Source organism: Maylandia zebra, linkage group LG19, assembly GCF_041146795.1.
Source record: "Maylandia zebra isolate NMK-2024a linkage group LG19, Mzebra_GT3a, whole genome shotgun sequence".
In the NCBI taxonomy this organism is placed as follows: Eukaryota; Metazoa; Chordata; class Actinopteri; order Cichliformes; family Cichlidae; genus Maylandia; species Maylandia zebra.
Window position 1 is genome coordinate 18,734,573 of NC_135185.1, and position 24,248 is coordinate 18,758,820.

At 39.8% G+C, this 24,248-nt stretch overlaps 1 protein-coding gene across 2 annotated transcripts; it reads right to left on the reverse strand.

Moving 5' to 3' along the window:
* Positions 1-260: 260 nt before the first annotated feature.
* Positions 261-23,192, reverse strand: paplna (papilin a, proteoglycan-like sulfated glycoprotein). Of its 2 annotated transcripts, XM_076877422.1 has the most exons (28): positions 22,959-23,192; positions 20,794-20,856; positions 20,610-20,713; positions 16,867-16,927; positions 16,458-16,560; positions 16,167-16,297; positions 14,371-14,494; positions 14,114-14,194; positions 13,865-14,037; positions 13,283-13,406; positions 13,053-13,179; positions 12,810-12,875; positions 10,964-11,168; positions 9,976-10,152; positions 9,733-9,883; positions 9,443-9,523; positions 8,386-8,578; positions 8,115-8,199; positions 7,877-8,003; positions 6,864-7,329; positions 5,353-5,511; positions 5,130-5,257; positions 4,330-4,375; positions 4,021-4,167; positions 3,487-3,614; positions 2,433-2,541; positions 1,798-1,973; positions 261-1,271 (listed from the first exon to the last, which is right to left on the reverse strand). In XM_076877422.1, the coding sequence occupies exons 2-28, from the start codon at positions 20,842-20,844 to the stop codon at positions 1,093-1,095; spliced, it is 3,702 nt and encodes a 1,233-aa protein (XP_076733537.1). In that variant the 5' UTR covers positions 20,845-20,856; positions 22,959-23,192; the 3' UTR covers positions 261-1,092. The 2 variants fall into 2 exon arrangements, with proteins under 2 accessions (XP_076733537.1, XP_004540901.4); XM_004540844.5 differs by lacking the exon at positions 12,810-12,875.
* Positions 23,193-24,248: the final 1,056 nt, after the last annotated feature.

The following is a 24,248-nucleotide window of genomic DNA, read 5'->3' on the forward strand; positions in this document are numbered from 1 at the left end:
GGCTACATTAAGTAAAATATTGCACTATACCATTTATTGTCTGTCTGCCATACTATAGCTCACAACTGTACTAAAAAAATATTAAAGATATAAGGAGAACGCTCCACAAATATACACCACGGCCAGGAGATTAAATACTGACTGTTAGCTAAAGATTGTTTTGTTTGTAGAGCCAGCAAATCCATCTTAAAGCTAGAACGTAAGTGGTTAAATTATGTTTATGAAAACAACACAAGAGCAAAAAAAGCTGATTGCTGAGAGATGTTACAAATGTTTATTCTTACGGTTAGGCATTGCTTGACTTGACGGTTGGAATAGATACTGCAATATGCAGTGGAAAAACATCTCTAATAAATTTAGAGATGTCACTGAATTATTTTCTAGTGAAGGTTCAGTTATGTTCATATTCAGTTTCCATCAAGTGAATGAGAAACTGTGGTTCTCATGTTGGGCGACACCTTGTGGTAGAAACTGGAACAATTCAGCACACGTGTATAACGTACAGTCATTGAAGTCAACCAAAGTTTTTATCAAAATATGACCTTTATTGTCAAATAATTACATAGAAATAAAAAAATAGTGGAAAAGTCTTGCAGAGTTTCATTATATGATACAGAAGCAGCAATGAGTGCAGCCTTGTATCAGTGATTTACTGGCATGAAAAAAGTCATTTCAGCTTTTTTAATAACATATATAAGAGTTATTATCATCACGATTCTCAAAAAACAGAGAATATATAGATCAAGTGAGAGCATAACTCATTTTAAAAGGTGTGGCAGAGTAAGAACGAGTTCATCGTCTCATCACATTCAGACTTTACAGGTTTACGTTATATTTTAAGGCCCATCTTTTATCGTTCCATAAGATTCCCTGAACACCACTTACTTTGTAGCTTTAACTACTGTGCATCTACAGTGATCCGTCCCTTTTTTAAGATTGCAATATTCAAAGACGTTTCTGTACAATCTGCTCAGGGTTTTTTGAGTCCTTTTGGCAAATGCAGCAGCTCGTAGTCGACAGCTCGAGTTTTTTAGAATCTAAATGGGAATTCAGATCCCACCCCAGTGTCCACCACCACACATCACATAGTTTTTACACCCTCTGTGGCTTTAACCTGGTCGACCAAACCTGTCGTTTCTTCTGCGAATGCCTGGTGCAGCTGGCACAGCAGAAACTGGAGTAGTAAGAGTTGGAGCAAAGTCGGGCGTAAACTATCAGCTCACAGTTTGCAAGCTCAGGCTGGTCCAAGCATTCTGGCGGGAGGTCAGCGCCTGCAACGGCACAGTAGATAGGGTTAAAAAAAATAAAATAAAATTTAAAATTAAAAAACCCACAACATTAAAATTTAAAGCCTGAGCCATGAAATATTTGCCAGAAAATTCAATTTCTTTTTTAAATGGAGTGCTTATGATGAAATACAAGTTTATTAAATATTAATTTGCATATATCAAATTAATTTAAATCATTTTAATCTGTTAAAATGTAGATAATATTCAGTAATTTTTCTGCAATTGATTTCTTAAAAATGTACCGTGCAGTTTATGTTGTTTTTTTCAGGAGGAAAACTCACACTGGTGATTTAGAAATCTAAAGAACTCAAAGTCACTCACATATAAAATATGATACACTTGACTAAAGCAAAATCATTGTTTAAACTCAAGCTAAAAATAAATAAATAAATAAATAAATAAATACATGATGACATCGTGGCGAATAAATAAGTCAGTTCCAAGTTCAGTTTTTCTACTTTCCCTCTGCAGTGCAGATAACAGGTCTGAGCTGATTTAGCGTTCTCACCTTGCTGTGTTTCTTTAATGACCTTTACTTCAGCTGTGGCGCTCACAGAGTAAATGCCGGTGTAAGCGTTGCAGGTGTACGTGCCCTGATCAGAAGGCTTGACATTATTAAGGATCAGGCTGCCGTCAGAAGACAAGAGGATGTTGCGCCCATCTGGACGCACCGGTACACCATTTCTGTATTTAAAGAGAGCAACAGGAAAGGTTTAGGTACATTATTTAAATGCATTCAATAGGCACTTAAATTAAAAATCAGTTCACTCTTTTTAACGCGTATATTAATGCATGCATGCTCTGTAACTGCAAGTAACAGAAATACAACTCATGGCTTTATTTCTGGATTTTAGGGCCATGAAATAAATAAGTAAGTAATAGTAATAAGTAATGATAAGTAAATAATGTCAGTGTTGATGACAACAAGAACTGGATTTATTTTTTTGTAGACAAATACCACCTTATTTAACATTTAAGTGGTTAAAGTTATAGGGTGTATTTTTGGGTCATTTTTACTTTTATTGGGGATTCTTTTTGAATGCTATATAACCTAAAAATCAGACAGTTTAACAGATGTTTCATGCATCTCTTCCACTTATTCTTAATGATGTCTAATAAAGTAATAACAATGTCATTTTTCACCTTGACCAGCCTATATTGACGTTGTCTCCTGACACCACACAGGGAAGCATGCCCGTGCTGCCTTCTGACACTTGGATGTTATTGGGAGCTGTTGTGATTTTCAGATCAGCTGGACAAAGAAACCAAGAGAAAAGATCATTAATGTCACTTTTTTCTTACAATAAGTTTTTACCGTTTAATCCTGGGTCTTGCCCTATGGGTAAAGTTTTTTTTTTTGTTTTTTTATAAAAAGGCAATAACAAAAACACCCCAAAATAAAATTGGTCAACAGTTACTTAAATTAAACAGAAAAAACTGCTTAGCTTTATCTTATTACACCCAATGCATATTGTAAACTGAAAGACCCAAAAAAAAAAAAAAAAAAAAAAAAAAAAAAAAAAAAAAATGGGCAAAATATTAACAATAATGTTTCATAAGCAATAATAATCACACTCCAGTTTTATATTTGTTTACTATCTGATGTATAATTGTTGTTTTTAAATAAACTACACAGCCTTACTTCCTCATAACACTTATTCCACATGTTTATTGGTCTGACAGAGAAATAGATTTATTTATCATGTGATCAACTCAGCTGTAAAATCTTAGGAATGTAAATTCAGAAATAATATGTTCATGGTCTGGATCATATGAACTGGATTAGTGTTTATTTGGTGTTCCCATACAGTCAGTAATGCATTGAAATGAAAGGAAACAATCTGTTTACAGTACGTGTTAGATTTAAAATATCTTTGGTTTTATATAATAAAATAATAATAATTTAGTTTTTACTATATTTCTATGAGATTTCTACTACAGTTCATGTCTATTAACACACACTCATACACTATTTCAGCGCTGTTCATTGTATTTGAACAGTGCAAGCAGAGAGAGAATCAGGCAGTCAGTGACATTTACTGATCTCTGCTGGTGATTATCTGAAACTGCAGCATCAGGTTTCAGTCTTACAATCATAATTTCCCTTCTGAGTTTGATAAGCTATCTATCTATTGCACACAAGCATCCAAACAGTACATGTTTAAAAAAAAATGATGAGGCTATGAATAAAACTCACGCTGGACTCTGAGCTGCAGCTGTCGCTGCTCCAGCTGCTGCTGGTTGGAGGCTGTACATGTGTAGACACCGGAGTCATCAGACTTCAGAGGGCTGATGATGAGGGTGCCATCTGAATGCTGAGTAAACCTGCAGCACAGCCATCAGACAGGACCTCAGTTTACACCGACTTCTTCGTAAATGACTCATCTTTATGGTTTAAAATGATAAAGTACCGAGACCCTAACAGGCAAACCAGGGCAATTTATACCAAGCCGGCTTTAACAGTGTCTGCATCTCTTGGATAATAAAACAATCTCAAATGGATAAAGTCAGATCAGGTTATTTTCTTTAGACTCCAAAGTTCAGCTTGAATCAGATTTATATATAAAGTGGACTAAATAACTGAGCTATGCTAACTGACATCACAGCGGTAATAGATCTCAAAAATAAAAATACTAATAGTAAGAACCATGGATAAAAATCAAAGAACTTTCACTGCTAGCAATGTTTTTAATAAAGGGTTCATAAATTTCTGAATGTCTTCAATTATTACCTGGGATCACTGATTATCTGTCCATCTTTAGTCCACCCAATGCTGACAGACTGCCGAGCTGAGGAGGGGACAACAGTGCAGGGCAGTCTGGCAGTTTGTCCTGCTCGCATTTCCACCTGGGCTGAGCTTGAGCGCTCAATACTGAACCTGACAGAAATTACAGGGAAGCAAAGACAATGTGAAGTGATTCATTTATACTGTTAGAAATAAATCAGAATACTGAGGTTTCCATGTGCCTGAGCTCTTAATATCTCCAGAAACCGTAAATAACCATCTTCAGGTGCACAGATCCACAGATATTCTTCTCACCTTGCAAATGGACCGTCTCTGGGAAGCGAGGTAGAAGATGGTCCCTCTGTGGCCGAATACACAAACACAAGCACATATGAATGCTCGCAAACAATTCAACACACAGAGTGAGCACTTGCACAATGTCATTGCATAAACACCAAGTGACTTTGCAAGATCAGCATGTTCTGACACAACCTATGACATCAGAGCTTTACCCCAAACTTTCTACATGTTCATGTGACAGACTAATTGGGGTCAAAGTCGGTCAAATTAGCAGTTTGACCGAATCCAGCCGATTGTATATCAGGGTGTGAGAACGTCATTCCATGAAAAAAAAAATCAGCCTCCCAACTGACCCCTTTACAATCAGGCGCAAATTTTTACAACTTTTCTCTTTTTATTGAAGCAAAATGTTACATTCACACAGACTCTATAGTATATATAGGATGTAATTTCACACAGATTCTCAATTGAGACCATCTGAGACCCCTCTATAGGAATTTTGAAACATTTCTTCAGGTAGATTTTACTTTTCCCAGGCTTGAATTGATCGATTAAAAGATCTTTATCACTCTGAGCCTCTTCCAAAATATGCCATTTCCCCTTTGTCAGCAAAAGTCACTCTGTTGACATCAATTATAAGAATATGTAATTCAGATCATGTCCCATATATCAGTTTGTTTGGACTGTCATAGTAATGTTTTCCAAATTCTTCCACTACTTTGTATCTTAACTTACTTAACTTCAGATATAATTATCTGCAAGTGAACCTACCAGTCTTGTTTTGACCATAGAGGTTGTGGCTGAAATGTAATTACCTGAGACAGCCAGGTAAATGTAGCGGTGGTCTCTCTCTCGTTCTCGAGTGGCCACACACAGGAACCAGCCAGAGTCCAGCTTAGAGACAGGACCTACTAACAGAGAGCCATTGGGCTGTTGGTGATGCCTAAATGTAATTAAAAATATAGATATAAATAAAAATAGCAACAGGAAAAACAACTTTAATGTAAATTAAGTCACCGAGTACGTTTCTCTACATACCTGTGAGTTGATAGAGGTATACCATCCCTCCTCCACTCCACGACAACGGTGGAGGAAGGTGGAGGGCTGACTCGGCAGGGCAGCACAACTGTTTGGCCAACTAAAGCCTCGACTGTGGATGGGTCGGTCTTATCAATCGTTACTCCCCCCAGAGTCAAGCTGAAGAATAGGGAGTGATAAAAGGAAAGGAAACAGAAGGAAAACAAAGGAGAAGAGAACAGGAAAAAGGAAATGTGAAAGGAAAAAGGACAAAGGAAGAGACATTTGGAAGAGAAAAAAAAAAAGTCACTTTATGCTCCACTGTTGGTACTTTTATCAGCAGCTACCAAAGCAAGCATAAAGAGCGCCCACAACCTGGCTTTAGGAGTTTGTCAGATAAAGCTCAGAGAAGAGAAATCCACATGCAGCCCAAAAAGTGACGAGACAAAAAGTGCAAAAAAACCCAAATACAAAATACTACGAACATACAAAAGAGACAAGGACACCTTTCATGTAAAATACCCAAACACCACTAAAGAAATCTAAAACCATCTAAACAAGAAAGAGAGATTTAGGGACCACACACATAGGATGACTGAATTATCACAGCAGAATTTTTATTAGTTTGATTTCATGACATTTAGGTGAAGACACCAAAGCACAGACGTGATTGGTGGTTACTGACACAGAGAGGTAGCATGCACAAATAAGCACCAACAATAATGACTGACAGAGAGCAGTGAGTCCCAGAAGCATTAAACAGCGTTGATGTCCATATAAGGTGTGTGAGGTCTGGTGACTTCTTCTTGATTTGGTTGAGGTTAAAGGAAGAAATGAGGTGTTGCGACATAAGCAGGTGTGAGAGTGAAGGTCTGTGGAGCTGGAAAGAGCTGTGGCTTCATTTTAAAGCAAGAGTTTAGATTATATGAGCATCGAAAGAGTCTACAAAGACGGCATGTTACACAGAAGCACAGTACATTAAGTATTTTGTTGAACAAAATCCAGGAAAAATGCGAAAGGTTGTTGAAACTCAACACCAGGCTGGAAAGCACACAGCCTGATTTACTTGTGGGTGAGGTTGGGTGTGGTCAGAGGTGTGCTTTGTTACACCAGATGTTACAGGCAAATGACACACCCTCCATCTGCTGTGTCAGAAAGAGAGCTTAACCACATGGAGGGTAAGACTAAGTAAGCTATGTTCTCTGTTTTGTTCCCTGATAGACTTTACTAAAGAAAGTTTTAAAAAAAATTTGGATTGCATAAAATATAATTTGCTTATATATGATTTTTGGTTGCTTCAGCTCCACCGTCATATTTCCAGGATGGGTGAATGAGGCACATGATTTGTCTTTTGATTGCGTTTCCATCTCCTATAGCCCACTCTTTGGCCCTGCAGGGTAGAGTGAACTGGGGCTCCTTCAACATGAATTAGAAGGCTCTGAACAGCATTACGAGGCCAGTAGTGGTAGTAGTGGGGTTGGATCGGGTAGGGTTAGCTTTTCACTGCTCTCCCTGGGTCTTTGGGGTCTTACCTCGCAGCTGGGCCGGTGTGCTGTGCAGCTGTGCCATGTGAAGGCCGGCGTACCCGCAGGTAGACTCTACCTCTGTGGGCATTAGTGGCTGCGCTTGTAGCCTGTCTGCTGGTGCTGCTGGTCGAGCCACGCTGGACTATGAAAATCCTCCCCATGTTGCGTGACCGCCCATCCGTTGTAGATCCTCTTCCAGCTGAGGTCTCTGCTCCAGTCGTGCTGTGTTCTCCAGCTGCGGTTCTTGTAGACTCTCCAGAGGGAGCTGCAGGCTGCGGGGCCTGCCGGCTGGGTGCAGGTCGTGGACATGTCCGTTTGCACTCTGCTAGGGTCATGAAGTTATTGCTGTTGCCGTGGCATCCTCCATACCAGAAGTGCACACATTTAGAGGAGATGACATCGAAATGGTACCGGGACACCCAACTGCTGCAGGAGCCAGCAGCACGGGGCAGGGAGCAGATTGATCGCTCAACTGCACAAAGACAACACAATGCAGATCAGCTGTTTGTCATTGTCAAGTATTTTCTCAAACAGGGCTGTCTTGCATAGATGTATTGTGCAAATACAGAGGAAAAACAATATTATAGTATTTTTATCAAGTATAATTTGAATGTTTGTGTTCAGTATTACTACTAAAATGTTACAGTTTACTGCAGTCACATATTTGTTTATAGTCAGTTTTCTTACTACAGCACTATGGGGCCTGAGGAGTAAACATGAAAAACAACTCCCATGTTTTGTACTCAGTAAGTGTCCTCTGCTGCATACCATTTTTTGTTTCTCTGTCTGATTATTTCTTCTCATATTATGACTGCCAATTGCTACAACACCATCATGGCCATGATATCAATCATCCCCATGAGATGCAGGTGATGTAGATCAACTGGATAAAAGCGACTGTTAGAGTGACCTCTAAATTGGAGCATCTCAGTAACCAACAGCACAAAATTATATCTTAACTGGAAATAATATAAAAATAAAAAAAAAAGATTTCTCTTCATTGAGTTTAGAAAACTTACTATAATTAGGAGGATTGGGGCAGCCCTCCCCATTGGGTCCTCCTGCAGGTGTGGTGCGGTCATAGCAGCAGCCATAGGTGGTGGTGCGGCATTCTACTGCATTCTCAGTAGGGAGAGAAGGTGTAACCTGAAAAGGCATAACACATGAAATAAGGCAATATTTTCTCATTCTTTAAAGAATTTGACTGACATTTGACTAATGTTTGATTCATTCAGACTTTTGTGTGCTTTTGCTTACAGTTGGTGCAGGGTTCACATACGCCGCACAGCCTTCCTTATTGGGGCCCTGAGCAGCCGTCACACCATCTTCACAGCAGCCATAACTGACACACAGAACAGGAAGAGAGCAAGAACAGTTGGTATTAAAAGTTTGAGCTTCTGGTCATGTATAATGCCACATAGTCCCTGGTTAGTAACCAAGTAAGCGACCTTAAAAAAAAAAAAAAAAAAAAAAAAAGGCTCTGCATATGACCTCAACTGCAGTGCAATAACAGAGTGCAGGTGGATACCTGGTCTGAATGCAGGATGTTGGGACAGGAGCTGGAGCTGATGGGCAACCCAGACCCTGGGGGCCTCTGGCTGAAGTATGCCCATCTGAGCAGCAGCCATAATAAGACTGGCTGCAGTGGAGAGCCGGGGCGGAGCTGTGAGGGTCGTAGACTGTATTCGTCTGGGTTGGATCTCTTGTCTCAGGCCTGCGGGCTACAGGCAAAGCCAAGTGAGTGGTGAATTCACGCATTGTACATGCAAAACAGACCCCATAGTTCACCATGGTTCACAAGACAACACCATACAAGCAATAGGGACGTTCACACATCGGTTGAATAAACAATAGAGTCTGTCATTGTGTTTGAGACCACACAGTGAGTCTGTACAGGATGCTGAAGAACAAAAAAAAAATCCATACTCCTTTTGTTTATGGGCTAACAAAGCAGAGGAAATTATAAAAGAAATGATGATCAGCAATCTGACGTAACAATCTGAAGGAAAATAAACACAAATAATTTCACAAAGAAAACTGCCTTTTTTGGAATGAAGCAAATAAAATTTCAAGTAGTGGCATCAAACTTAAAATTCCTGACCACTGGGATAGCACATGATGCTGAACATGCCAGAAACGCCACTGCCAGCACTAGCACACTTCAGTGCTTCAGAAATATTTTAATCAGGCCAACAATGACCATGGAACCATAAAAACATGTCAATCAGGCCCAGATAATTAGTGCTGGGACAGGCTGAATGGGGATGAAGGGGGGTGGAGGGGTTGCTGGGGACAAAGTGACAGAAGTTATATCAGCAGAGAAGAGGGGATGCTGAGCAACAGCAGGGCAATCACACCTACAATTAGCTTTTAATGCTCCAACCATAATAAGAATATTGTATGTTTTGGTAGTTTTAATTGTTAATAACTGGCTGACAAGATGCTACCTTGGTGATGTCACATTGGGCTTTTTCAGTGGTTTTTTGTTTACTTTCTGAGTAACTACATAGCTGAAAATGCTTACGTACTAGCTTATTTTCAATGCTGATGTGATTATGAGATGCCTTTGAGAGGTAGAGTCTAACCTGTTGCGTGATCTGGCACATAAGGCTGGAAGCCAATCTGAGTGCTGTCATGTCCCCGTGGGTCCTGAATGCTGGGGACGACTGCACAAAGTGTGGATAAAACAAACGCAGAACAGTGTAAGCATGCAACTTAACTGAAGACTGGCAGCAGTCACAAAATGTTAAATTTAATTTTGCACATTGTATTTTTAGATTGCAGTCTATTAAGTAAATGGAAATTTAACAACTTAACTTGAGAAATAAAATAAAAACAGGTGCATTGTTTATTTGCTTAGTTAGCATTTGCTCACCCTGTGGGCTGTAACAGGGCTGGGTGTTGCAGCGCTCCACTGTGAGTGGTTTGGGCTGGGTGTTACACTGGTCCACAGGGTACAGGTTCCTCTCCTGATCAGAGCAGATCACCTGGCGCTCTCGTGAGCCAGATCCACAACTCTTAGAGCACTGCAGGAAAATGGAGAGAGTTTTTCACCCATACAGCTGCTATAACTACATTTATGAGTCCTTGTTTGGTTGCATGTGTGCATCAGGTTTACCAGTCCCCAATCTCCTACGTGCCAGCTGATCTGTTGGGGGCAGGGGGCCATCTCACATCGTTGGACAGCGGCCGGGCGTAGCAAAGCACTGCAAGATGTTTCATCCAGCCTCGTACCATCTGAACCCATACAGGTCACTTCTCTGGTCTGCTGACCTGAACCACAGGTCACTGAGCACTGCAAACACAAGGATTATATATCAAGTGCATCGATTACACTTTTTTATAAAGACCCAAGAAAGATGAAAATTTTTAAATATAACCCAACCTTACATGTTTGTGTGGCATTTTAACCTTATAGTCAAATGTGCTTATCATGTAATTTTACAATTTAGGACTTTCGATCTGATCTGAGGTTTCTTCCTGTGAAGAGGGAGTATTTGCTTCCCACCATCGCCAAGGTTTGCTCATAGAGGGCTGTTTCCAGAATACTATGGCATCTTACAGTAGAGAGTGCTTTGAGGTCTGTGTTTTGGTGATTTGGTGCTATATTAAAAAACTGAAGTGAACTGAGTTGAGGTAAGCCACTTTTTTCTAGAAACAAATTACTCTAACAGAGTGTAGATTAGATACCAGTGTTTATTATAGCTCAGTAAAGCAAAAAACAGCTTCTCTGCCTTGTAGTTAGTTGGATTAACATATTATTTATGGATAAATGTTTAGGCTGGTTTAGGGACTGCAATTAATACCATCTTCACTCTCACAATATATTACATTTGTTCCCAGAGTCAGAGGCCAGAGGCTTTTAAGTATGCAGCCTATTTTTTTCCAAAGTAATCGACACAATAGCCAGAAACTGTCAGAAATTCTCTTGATAAATGTGAATGCTCTTAAAGTTCTACTTTCTTGATACCTTTTCCATCTCTTCTACATAACATGTAGAAGAGAGAGCCCACATTTTTACTGTGTGCTGGTTGTATTTTTTCTTTATTTAACTTATTTGTAAAGTCTTTTACCAGGATTTAAATAGAGTTCTACAGTTTGCTCACCGCACTCCATCCAGTCACATGGTACTCAGCACATTTCTGCATGTTGCAGGTCTGCAGAGGAGGAGGAGCGTCAGCGTAAGCGGCACAAATGGCATCCTCCACCACGCGGGGTCCCGAGACATCATTGGAAACACACTGCACACTGCGCACCTGAGAGCCTCCACCACAGGTAACTGAGCAGGCGTTCCACTCCCCAGTTTGCCAGCTGAGAAAACCACCAAAAGACAAGAAACAGGAGTCAGTCTCTTTGCTGCCGATATAGACACTGTACAGCTGACCATACAGCATACACAGCTTCAGCCAAGAGGAGTGATGGGAAGAGTTTCGTTCCAAAATCAGGAAAAACAAATGAGTTGAACAAATACTGTCCAGTTTGACTTCACTGCTCTTCAGAGCCGGTTTTTTACATTTTACTTTAACTATAACATAAACATTTCTTCGTCAGTACCTGACCTGGGACATAGTCTTCCATAAAATCTTTAGTAGATTATGTATATATTTTAAATGTTATTTTTGGCTGGATGCATGGATAAACTAATACGGGAAAGAAGCGTTATAATTTTCAGCAGTGAGAAATACAAAGACATTTATTTTACTTTTTTTTTAAAAAATGAGCAGAATAACTTGACCTATGACCTACATGCTAAACCTATTTGTGTTAACATATCAGCATTTTTTTTTTTTGACTGACAAATTCAATAATTATTTCATATTTGATGCAAATCGCTGTTTGGAATGAAACCTCCGGATGCCTTTAAAAGGCTGCGCTGCTGTTTGAACAAAGCCTCTCACATGCAGCTAGAAAAACTACTAAACCCCTGGACACATACACACTGATAACAACACTTTTAGAGACGGACATCGAGACACCAGCTGATCCCAGATGAACCTCAGACAGTGTTTTTCTCACTATAATAGCTTAGAACCGGCACTAATGGGGCTGCTAGAAGCATAGGCAGAAGTGAAAGCAGCAATAAACGGCATTTAATTCCTCGCATCTCCGCAAATTAAGCATCTACTGATTCTGGCTTTAGGTGTTAACTTTAATGGATACTGAGGGTGCAGTTAGAGTCACTTGAGCTACATAAACATCTCAGGTTTCTAAGCTGCAGCAGCATGAAAGAAAAGAAAGCAGGAAATACCAGAAAGTCATAGACTAAAGCGACTATTTACTACTTAGCACTACTGCCGTGTCCCAGCCTGAAAAGTACACAATCCCCAACACCCACGGCATGACGATCTTTAACCTCTAAGCGCCTCACAACACATTGGCTACAATATTGCACAGGAACAGAGAGCTTTACAGTTTGCTGAAGAGATCAGGCAGCAGCCCAGCTCAGGAATCAGACACAGGTGCCACAGCTTAAAGGTTAAAGAAGAAGAAGAGTTGGCTCTTTGGGGGGGGAAAATGCTACATCCAATCATCCATCACTCACTTTACAAAGTGCTGGATGTTGTCTAAGGTAAATGAGGGTCATTAAAAGGTTGAAAAGAGATCTCTGAGCTTGACAGTTGCCCCATGCCTTCATCCTTATCTCACATGGACAGAACAGACTTGGCACTAAAGACGGACTTGACTAGAGTCAAACACTTCTAAAGGGGGAGAGATCGCGCTTTCAATCAACATTTCTGGTCATTTTTGATATTTTCAGCCCAATTTTAGGGACAAGTAGCCAAAAATGATTCGTTGTAAAAGTGTTTGTTTGACAGAAAGTATGGAAATGATCTAAGAGAGCTAATAAAAGAATCTTTTCAAGGAAATAAGTGAAAGTGTTTAATTATTTAGATCTTCCCCCGGTGTTTGCAGACACCTAAAACTCCTCTACGAGCGCTGAACATGGGTTACCTGAACACAGAGGCTCTAGGCCTCTTTGAGGATCTCAACAACTGTGGTGGATACAGGTACGCCATCCTTTCAGACAGGCATAACATACCAACAACAGTCAAAATACTGCTCTGGGAGTTATTTATGGTACTCTTTAAATTCATTCATTCAGAGTGGAGCAAAGTAAACTCTGGAAACGTCTAAAATTTAGCTTGCATTTACTGAAATAACACATTTCATTTGAGAAGTTTAAGCATTACTTACCTGCGGATTTGTGGGCATGGTTGAGGGTTGCATGTACGGTTGCTCTGTGGCCTCGGCAGAGAAGCACAGAGATAGTCAGGATAGGCCTCGTTGTCGATTGAACAGAAGACCAAACGAGACTGGTAGCCTGATAAAGGAAGGTATGGAGCTATTATACTGTCCAAAAACAAGGATGTTTAAAACATTTTAAATTAAATTATGCTGGCAACAAATAAAAGTTGCAGTCTAACCTGATCCACACTCTTTGCTGCAAGCAGACCAGGATCCATAGCTCCAGTAGTAGCCCTCTCTGGAGCGTCCATTTGGAAGGTAGTATTCATATTCCACTCCCTGATTGGGCTCCTGGCTGATCAGCTGAGGGGACAGGGTTAATTTTAACTCCTACTTTTATCCACACATCCAAAACGCTACCTTAAGTTTACAATTTTAAACAAACACTTATGGCATGAAGAAACTAAATGTTTCTCTTTTCTGGAAATGTTTCTCATATATTTCTGTGGCGGAGGTGTGGTCCCTGGCTCAGCTGCAGGGGAGGGAGCTCAACGGGGCGGTGCCAGCGAGGCAGGTGAGAACACAGCTGGTGGCATTTGGACTGATGACAGTCTTTTTCCCCTTTTAGTGAGGGAGGAGACGAGAGAGGGGAGGATGGAAAGCTGAGACCAGTGCAGACCAGACCGTGGGTCGTTGTATAAGAACCAAAACAAACTTGACACCTGTGAGCACAACCATTGTGTGTGTGGAGTGCATTCTACAATTTCATATTTATAACCCTGTGAAGTCTATTTGATCATGAATGGTCATTTGTTTTTTACCTCAACAACAAGTGGTTCAGTGGTGGGGCCACGGCCGATGATGGTTTCAGGGACACTGTCGCCCTCAGCTCCTCTCTGGTAGTACAGCATGGTGCCGCCAATAGGTGTGGCTCTGGAAAACTCAATTACCCAGTGGCCATTGAGATAGTACTCTCCACGTAGATTCTTGATAGCTGTAAAGAAGTTGTAAATGTCAATTATTTTGATTATCTTGTAGTGTGTTTTCTAAAAGGTCTGACACACACTTACCGAGGTAGTTACGTGTGGCATGTGTCTCTCTGATGCTGATGGTGGTGGCTCCAACGGGGATGATGAACATCTGGTTGTAGCCTGAAATAAAAGTGGCAAAAAAGAAGAAACTGGGGTTTAAACTTCAGGAGAGGATTTAAATGACACATATTTAGATGATGATGATTTATGACATTTATCAGGTACATGTTGGGTACATATATCATTTGGCATATCATTTGGGAGTAAGCGTGACCAAATTATAATATGAATCATACCGGTTGGCAGGTCGCGGGCAGTGAAGCTGTTCTTGACACGGTAGCAGGACTGGCCGTTACCCCCGCACTGCAGACAGGGGTCCTCCTGCTGAGGAGACTCCAGCATGTTGTCGCAGCCCATACGCTGATGAAAGGAAAAGTTGGGAAAAAATGATCAAAAAAGAAGATGAAAACCACAGTTCACCTCAACCTGTATTCTGTGTCATTTAGGTTGTCTTCTGCAGATATAAACAAGCACAAATAACATCATTTAAAAACTTTAAATCTTGATCTTAATAAAAATCTGATGTGTTCATCTTGTAAAATTCCTGTCTTTGTATGACAACTGTCAAAGTCACGACTCCACTATAATAGAGAGAGATTAGAAATCATCTCCCGAGAATATATGTGCTAAAACATTATTTCTGTGAAACGTGTAGTTTGAAGAAAAACATGGTTGGAGGTGAAATAATTGAAAATAAATAAATAAAGACCCGAGAAAAGAGTGGATTTGGGACAGCTGTTCCCTTCAGGGAAGGTGATAGAGACATGAAGTCAGAGGTTAAATTGACGAGGTTTACTCATGAGGAAAAGGTTGCAGCAATAATTGCATGAGAAAAGAACAAGAGCAGAAGTGTTTGATGTTATACAGACTGAAGCTAATCTTTCATCCTGCTGCTCAGCTCCACTGATTGTGTCCTGTCTGATTAACGAAGTGATGCTGCATAAGCAAACCCCAAATCATGGATGGGCAGACTAATCAAATCATTAGACCTAACTGGCAACTCATATCAGGCTATGTGTTGCATTTTTTAAATAAGACCTCTACAGCTCTTCACATTCCTTTAGTGTGTGGTAAACACCAAATTGCATATGTTATACATACTGTATGGTATTTGAGCTGCCACCTGCAGGGCAGAGAGCAGAACTACAAAATATGTGCCTTGCAACTTAGTTAACTTTATCATTGAAATGTTCATGCACACATTTATTAAATTGCAACCAATATATTTTTATCAATCATGTTTTCCCAAATAGATTTTGACCTCTGCTGGACACTACGTATTCTGCATGCAAGTATAAGGTAATGTACTTTTAGTACATTACATTTAGTACATTAGTTCAAGGAGTACTTTTAGCTGTCTCCTTGTTTCCCAAGAGGTCACTACAGCGGATGGATTTTCATATTTTATTTGACACCACCCTCCCATTTATCCAGGCTTGGGCCAACACTAGGAGTAGACTAGCTTGCTCCCCATTGAGGCTGGCTCTCAAACCAGGGATCTTTTGTGTGTTTTTGTGCGTTAACCACTGCATGTAGCTATTACTACTGCATATAACTGTGTTATGTGCAATTATAAATTGCTTTAACACGTGTTTTCTTGTCTACATAGAAACCCCAGATACAAATCACACGTTCGTGTCAGGTATAACCGGGGTAAAAATGTCAGCAGGGATTGCCCTGGGGGTAAGTGCTGAGGAGAAGCCAACAGGAGCATGTTGAGACTAAAGAACTTACAGTACACTCATATTTGGAAAGTTTACCACTTAAAATAATACAATAAATTTCCCGTTACATAACCTATAACAGACAGAAAAGAATACTTATTATTAGAATTATTAATACTCTTTCTCAAGAAGTATGGAGTAATAAAAAGTTACGGTTTCAGGACATTTTCAGGACAAGTTGGAAAACATAGAATTACATTTAGATGTCACAAACCTCCTTCCTACCCTCTCTGTTTTCGTCACCTGTCAGATATTAATTTCTTTGTGTGTGTGCAAGTGTGTGCGCAATATTTGGCAGGGCATCCTACCCTGCACACTCCATCCACACAGATATCCGTCCGCCCTGGGTGACAGGGCGTACCATCAATCACGGCTCTGCGGTGGCGGTACAAAAAGTTTTCCCCTCTTGGCATGCAGTTCAGCTCACAGGGGTTCTCAGCTATCACAGAAATAAGGCTAATTTTAACAATTTAAAGAACTTAGAAATACAAATGCTCACAAATAGCCGGTGCTTGGCAAATGTCACAAGAAAATTCAGTCAATAGTATACATAATATGGCCTGTCAAAGCAAACTCTCAGCTTTGTTTTTGTTTCTGACCTCCGTAATATGGAAGCCATTTGTAGCGTTTCCCGTGGAAATCTGTCCCATCAAACTGGGAGCACTGCTCTTCGCGGAAATCTCTGGATCCCTCTGGACAGTCCTGAGTTGAATAAGGAGATGCAGCAAAGGTCAAAGGTCAGTAATCCTAAAATAACTACTGTATTGTATTTTGAATTAATACAAATTCAAAAAATATATTTACAATGTCTTCTTTAAGGAAGAAACACACTTTTGTACTTTGATTTGCCTTAGGTTTTAGTGCATCATAGTGATTATTGCTATCAAGTTATCGTGTTTAAAAAAAAGTCCTTTGATATATAAAAAAAATTTAGAGGTCTAAATATAAAAGTATACATGAAAATAAAAGGTTGACCATTAAAACCAAATTAGTTTCACATGTGATCACCTGGATGTTGCAGGACCGATATGACTTGTCTGGTCCCACACAGTTGTGCCCTCCATCCTCCCTGAGTGCAAATAAAATAAAACATGAACATGACATTTCATGTAATACTTTTATGAATGAACCCTGATCTGCCCGATATAGTGAGAGCAATTTCCACAAGAGTAGAAGAGACTAAGACCTCCTGACTGACTTTTATCCTTGCTTCTACTACTCCTTATGCTTTAAAAACACTCCACAACATCATAGATACATTTCTTTAGATGCTTTAGAATCTAAAGCATCTAGGGTTGCATCAGGGCTGCCCAATCCCAGTCCTCGAGAGCTACTATCCTGCAGCTTTTAGATGCATCCCTACTCCAACACAGCTGAATCAAATGGTTTGATTACCTCTTCAGCATGCCATCATGTTTGGCAAAGGCCTGATAACAAGCCATTCATTTGATTCGGGTGTGTGGGAACAAGGATGCATCTAAAAGCTGCAGGACGGTAGCTCTCGAGGACCGGGATTGGGCACCCCTGCTTTAGATGCTCTGTGTTTCTTAATGACCACTTCATTTAAATTTGTATCACAGACTTTCTGTTAAAAGAAGATGTTCACAAATAATCCTGTCTTCCTTCTCTCACCCCAACCGCCCCTCCCTGAGCCTGGTTCTGCTGGAGGTTTCTTCCTATTAAAAGGGAGTTTTTCCTTCCCACTGTCGCCAAAGTGCTTGCTCATAGGGGGTCATATGATTGTTGGGTATTTCTCTGTATGTATTACTGTAGGGTCTGCCTTACAATATAAAGTGCCTTGAGTCAACTGTTGTTGTGATTTGGCGCTATATAAATAAAATTGGATTGAATTGAAAATGGGCTGACGATCCAGTATAAAGTCATTGCCCTTAACTTCCCATCAAACTTTCTCACATCTTTCCCAAGTAAAGTTTCATAAAAACTTGACAGCTTCTCATTGCGAGACAAAAACAGTTAATGAGTAGGTGCAATGAATGTATGCAAATACAGCAGAGACTGTCTGCACAAGCAGAAATAACAAGTTTCAGCTCTGACATTAAACAACATTCCTCTTTAATCTGTACCTGTTAAAAAAATTACCTCTCAGCACAGCAGAAGCCTCAACATCAACATTGCTAAGCCCTAGTTTTGCACAGACATCCGTGCACATGCCAGTAAACTGCGAGATAGCAGACTGTTTCGCCACTCACCATTCCAGCACTGCTGATAATTCATGATTTAGTCATCTTCAAAAGTACCTGGCCTTAAGCCGTAAAACAAGACATGCTCCTGTCAGCACACCTGAACTGAAACTAAAACATGTCAAAACAACGGCTTTTCACTTAATAATGGAAAACAGCACATTGGCAGCATTAAACACTACTTTCAGTTTAAAATGATACAAAACAGAAATGTGGAAAAGTGGCAGTTATTCATGCAAAATTATTGATTGCACATAATTGAAACTGATTATAGCCCCGACTGACAAAATGACAACCCCAATCATGCTTGTTTTTCTTATGAATGTGTGTACTTTTTTTTTTTTTTACTAAAATGAATGTATGGTGAGACGTGGGAGTTCCTGTAAAGCACAGAGGGAGCTGTCAAATCACTGTGTTTAAAGGAGTGATTCAGCAAGCCTGGCAGACAAGATATGACAGAGTTCATCTGACTGGCAATGGGTAGGACCTCTTCCCTATTATTCATCATTTTCCTAAAGAAGGGCTACAGACTCACTATAAGGCTCTGACTCACTGGCTGACTGCACGAACATGTTGAAAACAAGCATCAAGAGACATCAGACATCAAAACACTGCCATCAAGCTTCTACAGAGATGTAGAAGCTGCACAAACAGCTATATCAACACTGTATGATAAAAACAACATATCTAACAGCTTGTGGTCAGGTAAATGCAACAAGATATGACACATGAAGTAAAACAAAGTACTTAGACCTGTTAAAAACAGCTCCTCACAGACTTGTTCTGTCTAGTGGGAATATTTCTGCGCAAAAGAAAATAAGACTTGTTGTTTTTAGAAAGGTATTCAGTATATTAAGCTAAATTATAGGCTGCTGAGATACTCCGTCGTCTACTTTACAGGAAGACTTTTGTTTTAAGCCTCTTTGATAGTTTTATTTATAGCGTGGCTATATTAAGATTGACTTTTTTCTCTATTTTTGTAAGGTACACTGGAGAAAACGAGCGGAAATGCAGGAAACAAAGCGGGGAAGTGACACAGGGGAGAGAGGCGGGGGTGTACCCTGGACAGGTTGCCAATCTAAGGCTAACACAGAGAGACAGACAATCATTCCTGCCTACATTCTCAACTATAGCTTATTTACTCTCGCCAGTTCACCTAGCATTCACTTCTTTGTCTCAAAATGAAATGATCCGTCAGTGCTGCCACAGCAGTCTGTCACACACCTGAAATCCTTCAGCCAGTAAGTTAACAATAAAATCTACAGCTATCCATCCATCCAGTTTAATCCCAATATCCAGGTAGAATTTTGAATGCTAGTTTTATGTGTAATATAGTATCTTTACTTCAATTTTCTCATATTTGTATCTCTGTAAAAGATCTGAGTACTTCTTCCAAATGGCAATATGCCAGACGGCCCCCAGCAATACTGCAACATTTACGGGAAAAGCTGGGAGCGTGCTTACATATTAGTCACATGTGAGAGGAGAAGCTTTAAAAACCAATCCAAAAACGAAAGAAAAACTGTACGTGTTACTTAAATGTAACAACACGTGTGCCGCAAAGGAAACCTAAAATGTAATGTTGACTTTTAAAACCACTACTGAAGCAGAAAAATGGCAGCTCGAAACGTTCACTTCCCACCTGATCCTCTTCAGCAGACAACCGACAACACACAACACAGAGACGTCCTTTTAATATTAAAGGGCCCCTCCCTGCAGTGTGTTTTTGGAAGTAAGACAAGCCGACATCCTCGTGACTTCAAGGCATTCTTTCACAATAAAAATACACAGTCTGTGCCCGTGAACCTCACAATTAGCTTTATTCAAACAGGAAAAAACTCTGTGTGTGTGTCATGAATCGCTGTGTGGCAGGCAAGCAGGAGTGGTGGACCCAAAATGCAGAACTCAGACACGGAAGTGAAACTTAAGGCGCAGCTTTATTGCTGGGAAAAACCTCGTACAAACTAAACTCACCAAAAGAAAACCAAAAGTCAGAACAGAGGAACCAAGGACTGAAACACTGGAAGGAAACACTAAACTGGAGCCGGAGACCAAACACTAGGGACATAGAAGCAGACCACACAGCTAGTTGAGGGTACGACGCGACACTGACACAGAGAAACACAGGGCTTAAATACACAGACGGCAGTAATCAAGGGATGAGAGACAGAAGGGGAACACACCTGGGAGAAATCACAGCTGACGAGACAGGGGAAACGTAACTGAGCACACTCACATATGACACAAACCTTCACAATAAAACAGGAAACTCAGACACATGGAACCAGGCAAGACATTGAACTAAACAGACAGATTCACCAACAGATGGGGTGACACCATAGACAGAGACAGACTCAAAGGCAGACCAAATATAACACACAGAACTCAAACAATAATAATCATCATCATCATAAACTAGAAAATGATAACTAAAAGCGCTGGGTCACCGACCCAGGACCATGACAGTGTGTGTGTGTTATAAGTTTATACATGTATTTATGTACATCAAGATGCATTAAAATGGATAAAGTTAATGTGCAGAAGACTTACCTGTGAGTAATACAGCGCCTAGTTCTCACAGTCACACCCCCGCCACAAGTCCGACTGCATTCTCCATATGGACCCCATGAGTCCCAGTAATCCACACTGGGCCCCTGGGTGCAAAATTAGACATCAGAATTTGACAAAATGACTTTTTTTTCTCAGTGTTTTTCTGTATTAGCTGGGAAATTACCATGAGAGCTGGAGTCAGGAGCAGCTGTAGGATTGCCAAAGGCAGGAGCATCCTCGTTATTCCCTGGAAAAAAAAGAAGAATTAAAGGGCATCCAGAGTTAGTCACTGTGACTAATAAAGATGACTGCACATGCAGCAAACTTTTTCAAAAACAAGCCAAGAGTGAGAGAGAAACAGTAATTGATTAGGCGCACAACAAATGGGTTAACACAAGCAGAACAGAGCTCTAAGGAAGAGGGGAAAAGACTAAGCAAAACACTGCCGGCTGACACTCAGTAGACATCATTTTTGTTGCCTTGCAGCATTTCCTAAAATTTCCTAGTACATAAATCAGTTTGTGGTGCTTCTGCACTGCTCGTACTTCAGTGTTGGGTACTTTGACAGTTTTACAGACAGACTTTTACAAAGTTTTTTTCCTGGCAAAATGCAAAAACATTTACTGGCTCATCTTTAGATATGCATTGTTTTTCTTAGTCCTCTATAACAGTAAGTTTAATATGTTTTCCACTGGTCCAAATAGTGATTATTGAAAAAATATTCACCAAATGTATGACTTGTTGTTCCAGTTATTGTTAAAACTGGACATTCACAATCCAAAATGCGCATATAGTGACAGGAAGAATGCGGACATGAAGAAAGCCTCTTTAGGAAAAACACTTTTTATCAGATGTCCATCACTTCAAGCGCCAGCCTTATCATTTCCCTCTGCTATCTCATTGCTTAATTGCTTAACTGAGCTAAAATGTTTCCTTTGTTGCATGTGGAGAGGCTGTTTGTTTGTTTTGTTTTTTCCAGGGCAAATTGCATGTTTCCTGCCTCTCTGAGAGTGAGAAGGGGGTTGTCTGTAGCTGCCAAATTACCCCTGACCGCTTAGCCATGACCACCAAACTGAAAGGAAAGTTACTTCACAGCAAATACACAAAACAAAGCAAAAAGGATGGCCGTGCCCAAGTGAAGAGAATACAGGGTGTCAGCTGGTCTGTCTCAGACATATATACACAAACACTTACTGAGCCATAGGGACAAAATTGAGTAACTTAATGCGGTAATTGGCCTGGGTGGGGTTAATCTGAGGCTGTTCTGTCTGGACCCGCAGCAGTCCTTGATGATGAAACCAGCACCTCCACATAAAACTTGTCATGTCATTTACTACTGGAGTGGTAACTGGTTTCATGAATGAGTTAATAAAATAGTTAATAAAATACAAATCTCTGATCCAAACCCTGTAATGTTTAATTGACATTTTTATAATTTCTATTTATTGTTTTTTTTTGGGGGGGGGGGGGGGGGGGGGGTTGCTTCAAGGCTGGTTTGTATTTTTTTTCCCTTAATAACAATTAACTATTTTTTTAATGAATTCATTTTACACCCATCAACAACCACATTAATCGTGAATTTCTGCTTTCATTTGTTTCGGTGGGTTCAGCTATAAATATTAGTTCAAAAACAATAATTTAGAAATAAACTCGCCAAATTAAGCACTTTCGAAAATAAATAGAAACACAGAAATACCCCCACAGAAACACATCTAATAAAAAAAACTTCATATCATTATATTATAGCTTTATTAAAAGTATTACAACATATTAATGCATCCTGAAACAAAGCACTAGAATCAAATATTAATTGATTAAAGTTTTAAGCTAATAAATCTTAGTTGTTTTAACAGCGATTGTAAACTGATCCCGACTATAATCGGTCACTGATCTATTTAGAAGTTCCCTATGAGATTCCAGCCTCGCTCCCTTTTTATTGTGCCGGCTCATAAAGCCTTTATCCTCGGGCGATTACATGCTTTTATCCAACCAAATTAACAATTATTCGCCAGTCAGCGAGGGCATGCAGTGTCTTGTGTCCTCTGTACTGTGGGTGAAGAATCTCTGCATCAGGCACCTGATCAGCCGGGAAAATTATAACAATTTAGCCTATTTGTGCTATTTCCATATTAAATAATAATAATAATAATAATAATAATAATAATAATAATAATAATAATAATAATAATAATAATAATAATAATAATAAAACATACTATTAAAATAAATGTTACCTCCTATGGTACCTCAGTGATATTTACAAAAGCACTATCGGTGACTCGGTGACCGTGAACAGGTTAGTTTTAAAAACTTGAAGTAAAGTCAGGTAAAATAATGTTGGATCCTCACCGTGTTCAGCGGGTTTAATAATGTTTTCTTGGAGTTCCAACCCGTCGGACCTTGCAGCGCGCAGCAGACCTGACAGCTGGTTTCTCTCTCTCCGAGTTTTGACCTGAAGATGCTACCGGTGCAGTGTCCTGGATATATGAGGAAAGTTATCTGGGAGGAAACCTCTCGCTCCCTCTCTATTTCTTTCTTTCTGCCGTGCGCCCAGCCTACGAGGAGAAGAGAAAGACCCGTTGGTTAAACCTCCTCCGCGTCGTTACCGCGCCTTTTAACCAGGAGCTCATCCAACCCGATTACAGCCCCCCCTAACTGCAGAGGAGGGAACATTTTACTCAACATCTCTAATTTCAGACTGTAATAAAAAAAGGGTTAATCAGCATGTTCGCTTGTTCTAGGCTCCCCACAAGCAAACGCTAAAAGAAAAAGACCCGCTTTGCTGTAACCAAACGCGTTATTATCATGCTCCCCCACTGTACCCACCGAACATGTAATACCGAACATGTAACACCAAGTTAATCATCCAAAGTCGTGGCTCTATTTTAAATGCTCAGTTACAAATTGTAAAACTGAAAATAGGTCCCAAATGTTCCCTGGATTGTATGTTCAGCAGGAATGTGTTGGTTTAATCTTTGTGTTTTACTTTTGCCTCTTTATGTCTTGAGAAATTGCGCCTGAGAAGAGAAACAGCCAAAGACATTCAAAAAATAATAATTACATCAAATATAGATTTCCTTTTTCAGAAGAAAAATTGTACATTATGCTAAATTCTCTGTGGGTTGTGTGGTCTGTTACTCAGAACTGCAATAACAGAAATCCAAGTAGACTAATATAAAAAAAAGAAGTCACAAATTACAAAACATCCCTTTCTTTAGTTTCAGATATCCAACTTATTACCGCACAATCAGTCAAGATGTACACTGAAAACTGCTGTCAATAATTCAAAAGTCCGATTTTTTTCCTCTTTTTTTCTTTTTACATTTTTTTCATAATCAAAACAATTTAACAGACATATGTCTAACAAAGTGTTTTGATGACCTCTTACTCAAACAAAAAGAGATCATCTTAATTACAATCACCCAATTCTTACAGTTCTTACAGGAAAAACAGACTGAAGAAAACTAACTAAAAAAGACACCTGTGTAGTTTGATAGCACCAAAACGTTCAAGGCTTTAACAGCAGTAAATATACCTGTAACAGTTTTGTCAAATTACACTGGCGTGGATTAAAAGTCCACCTACATGCCCCACTTTGACATATATTTGTGCAACTTTTATAAGTTGCCACTTTACCTA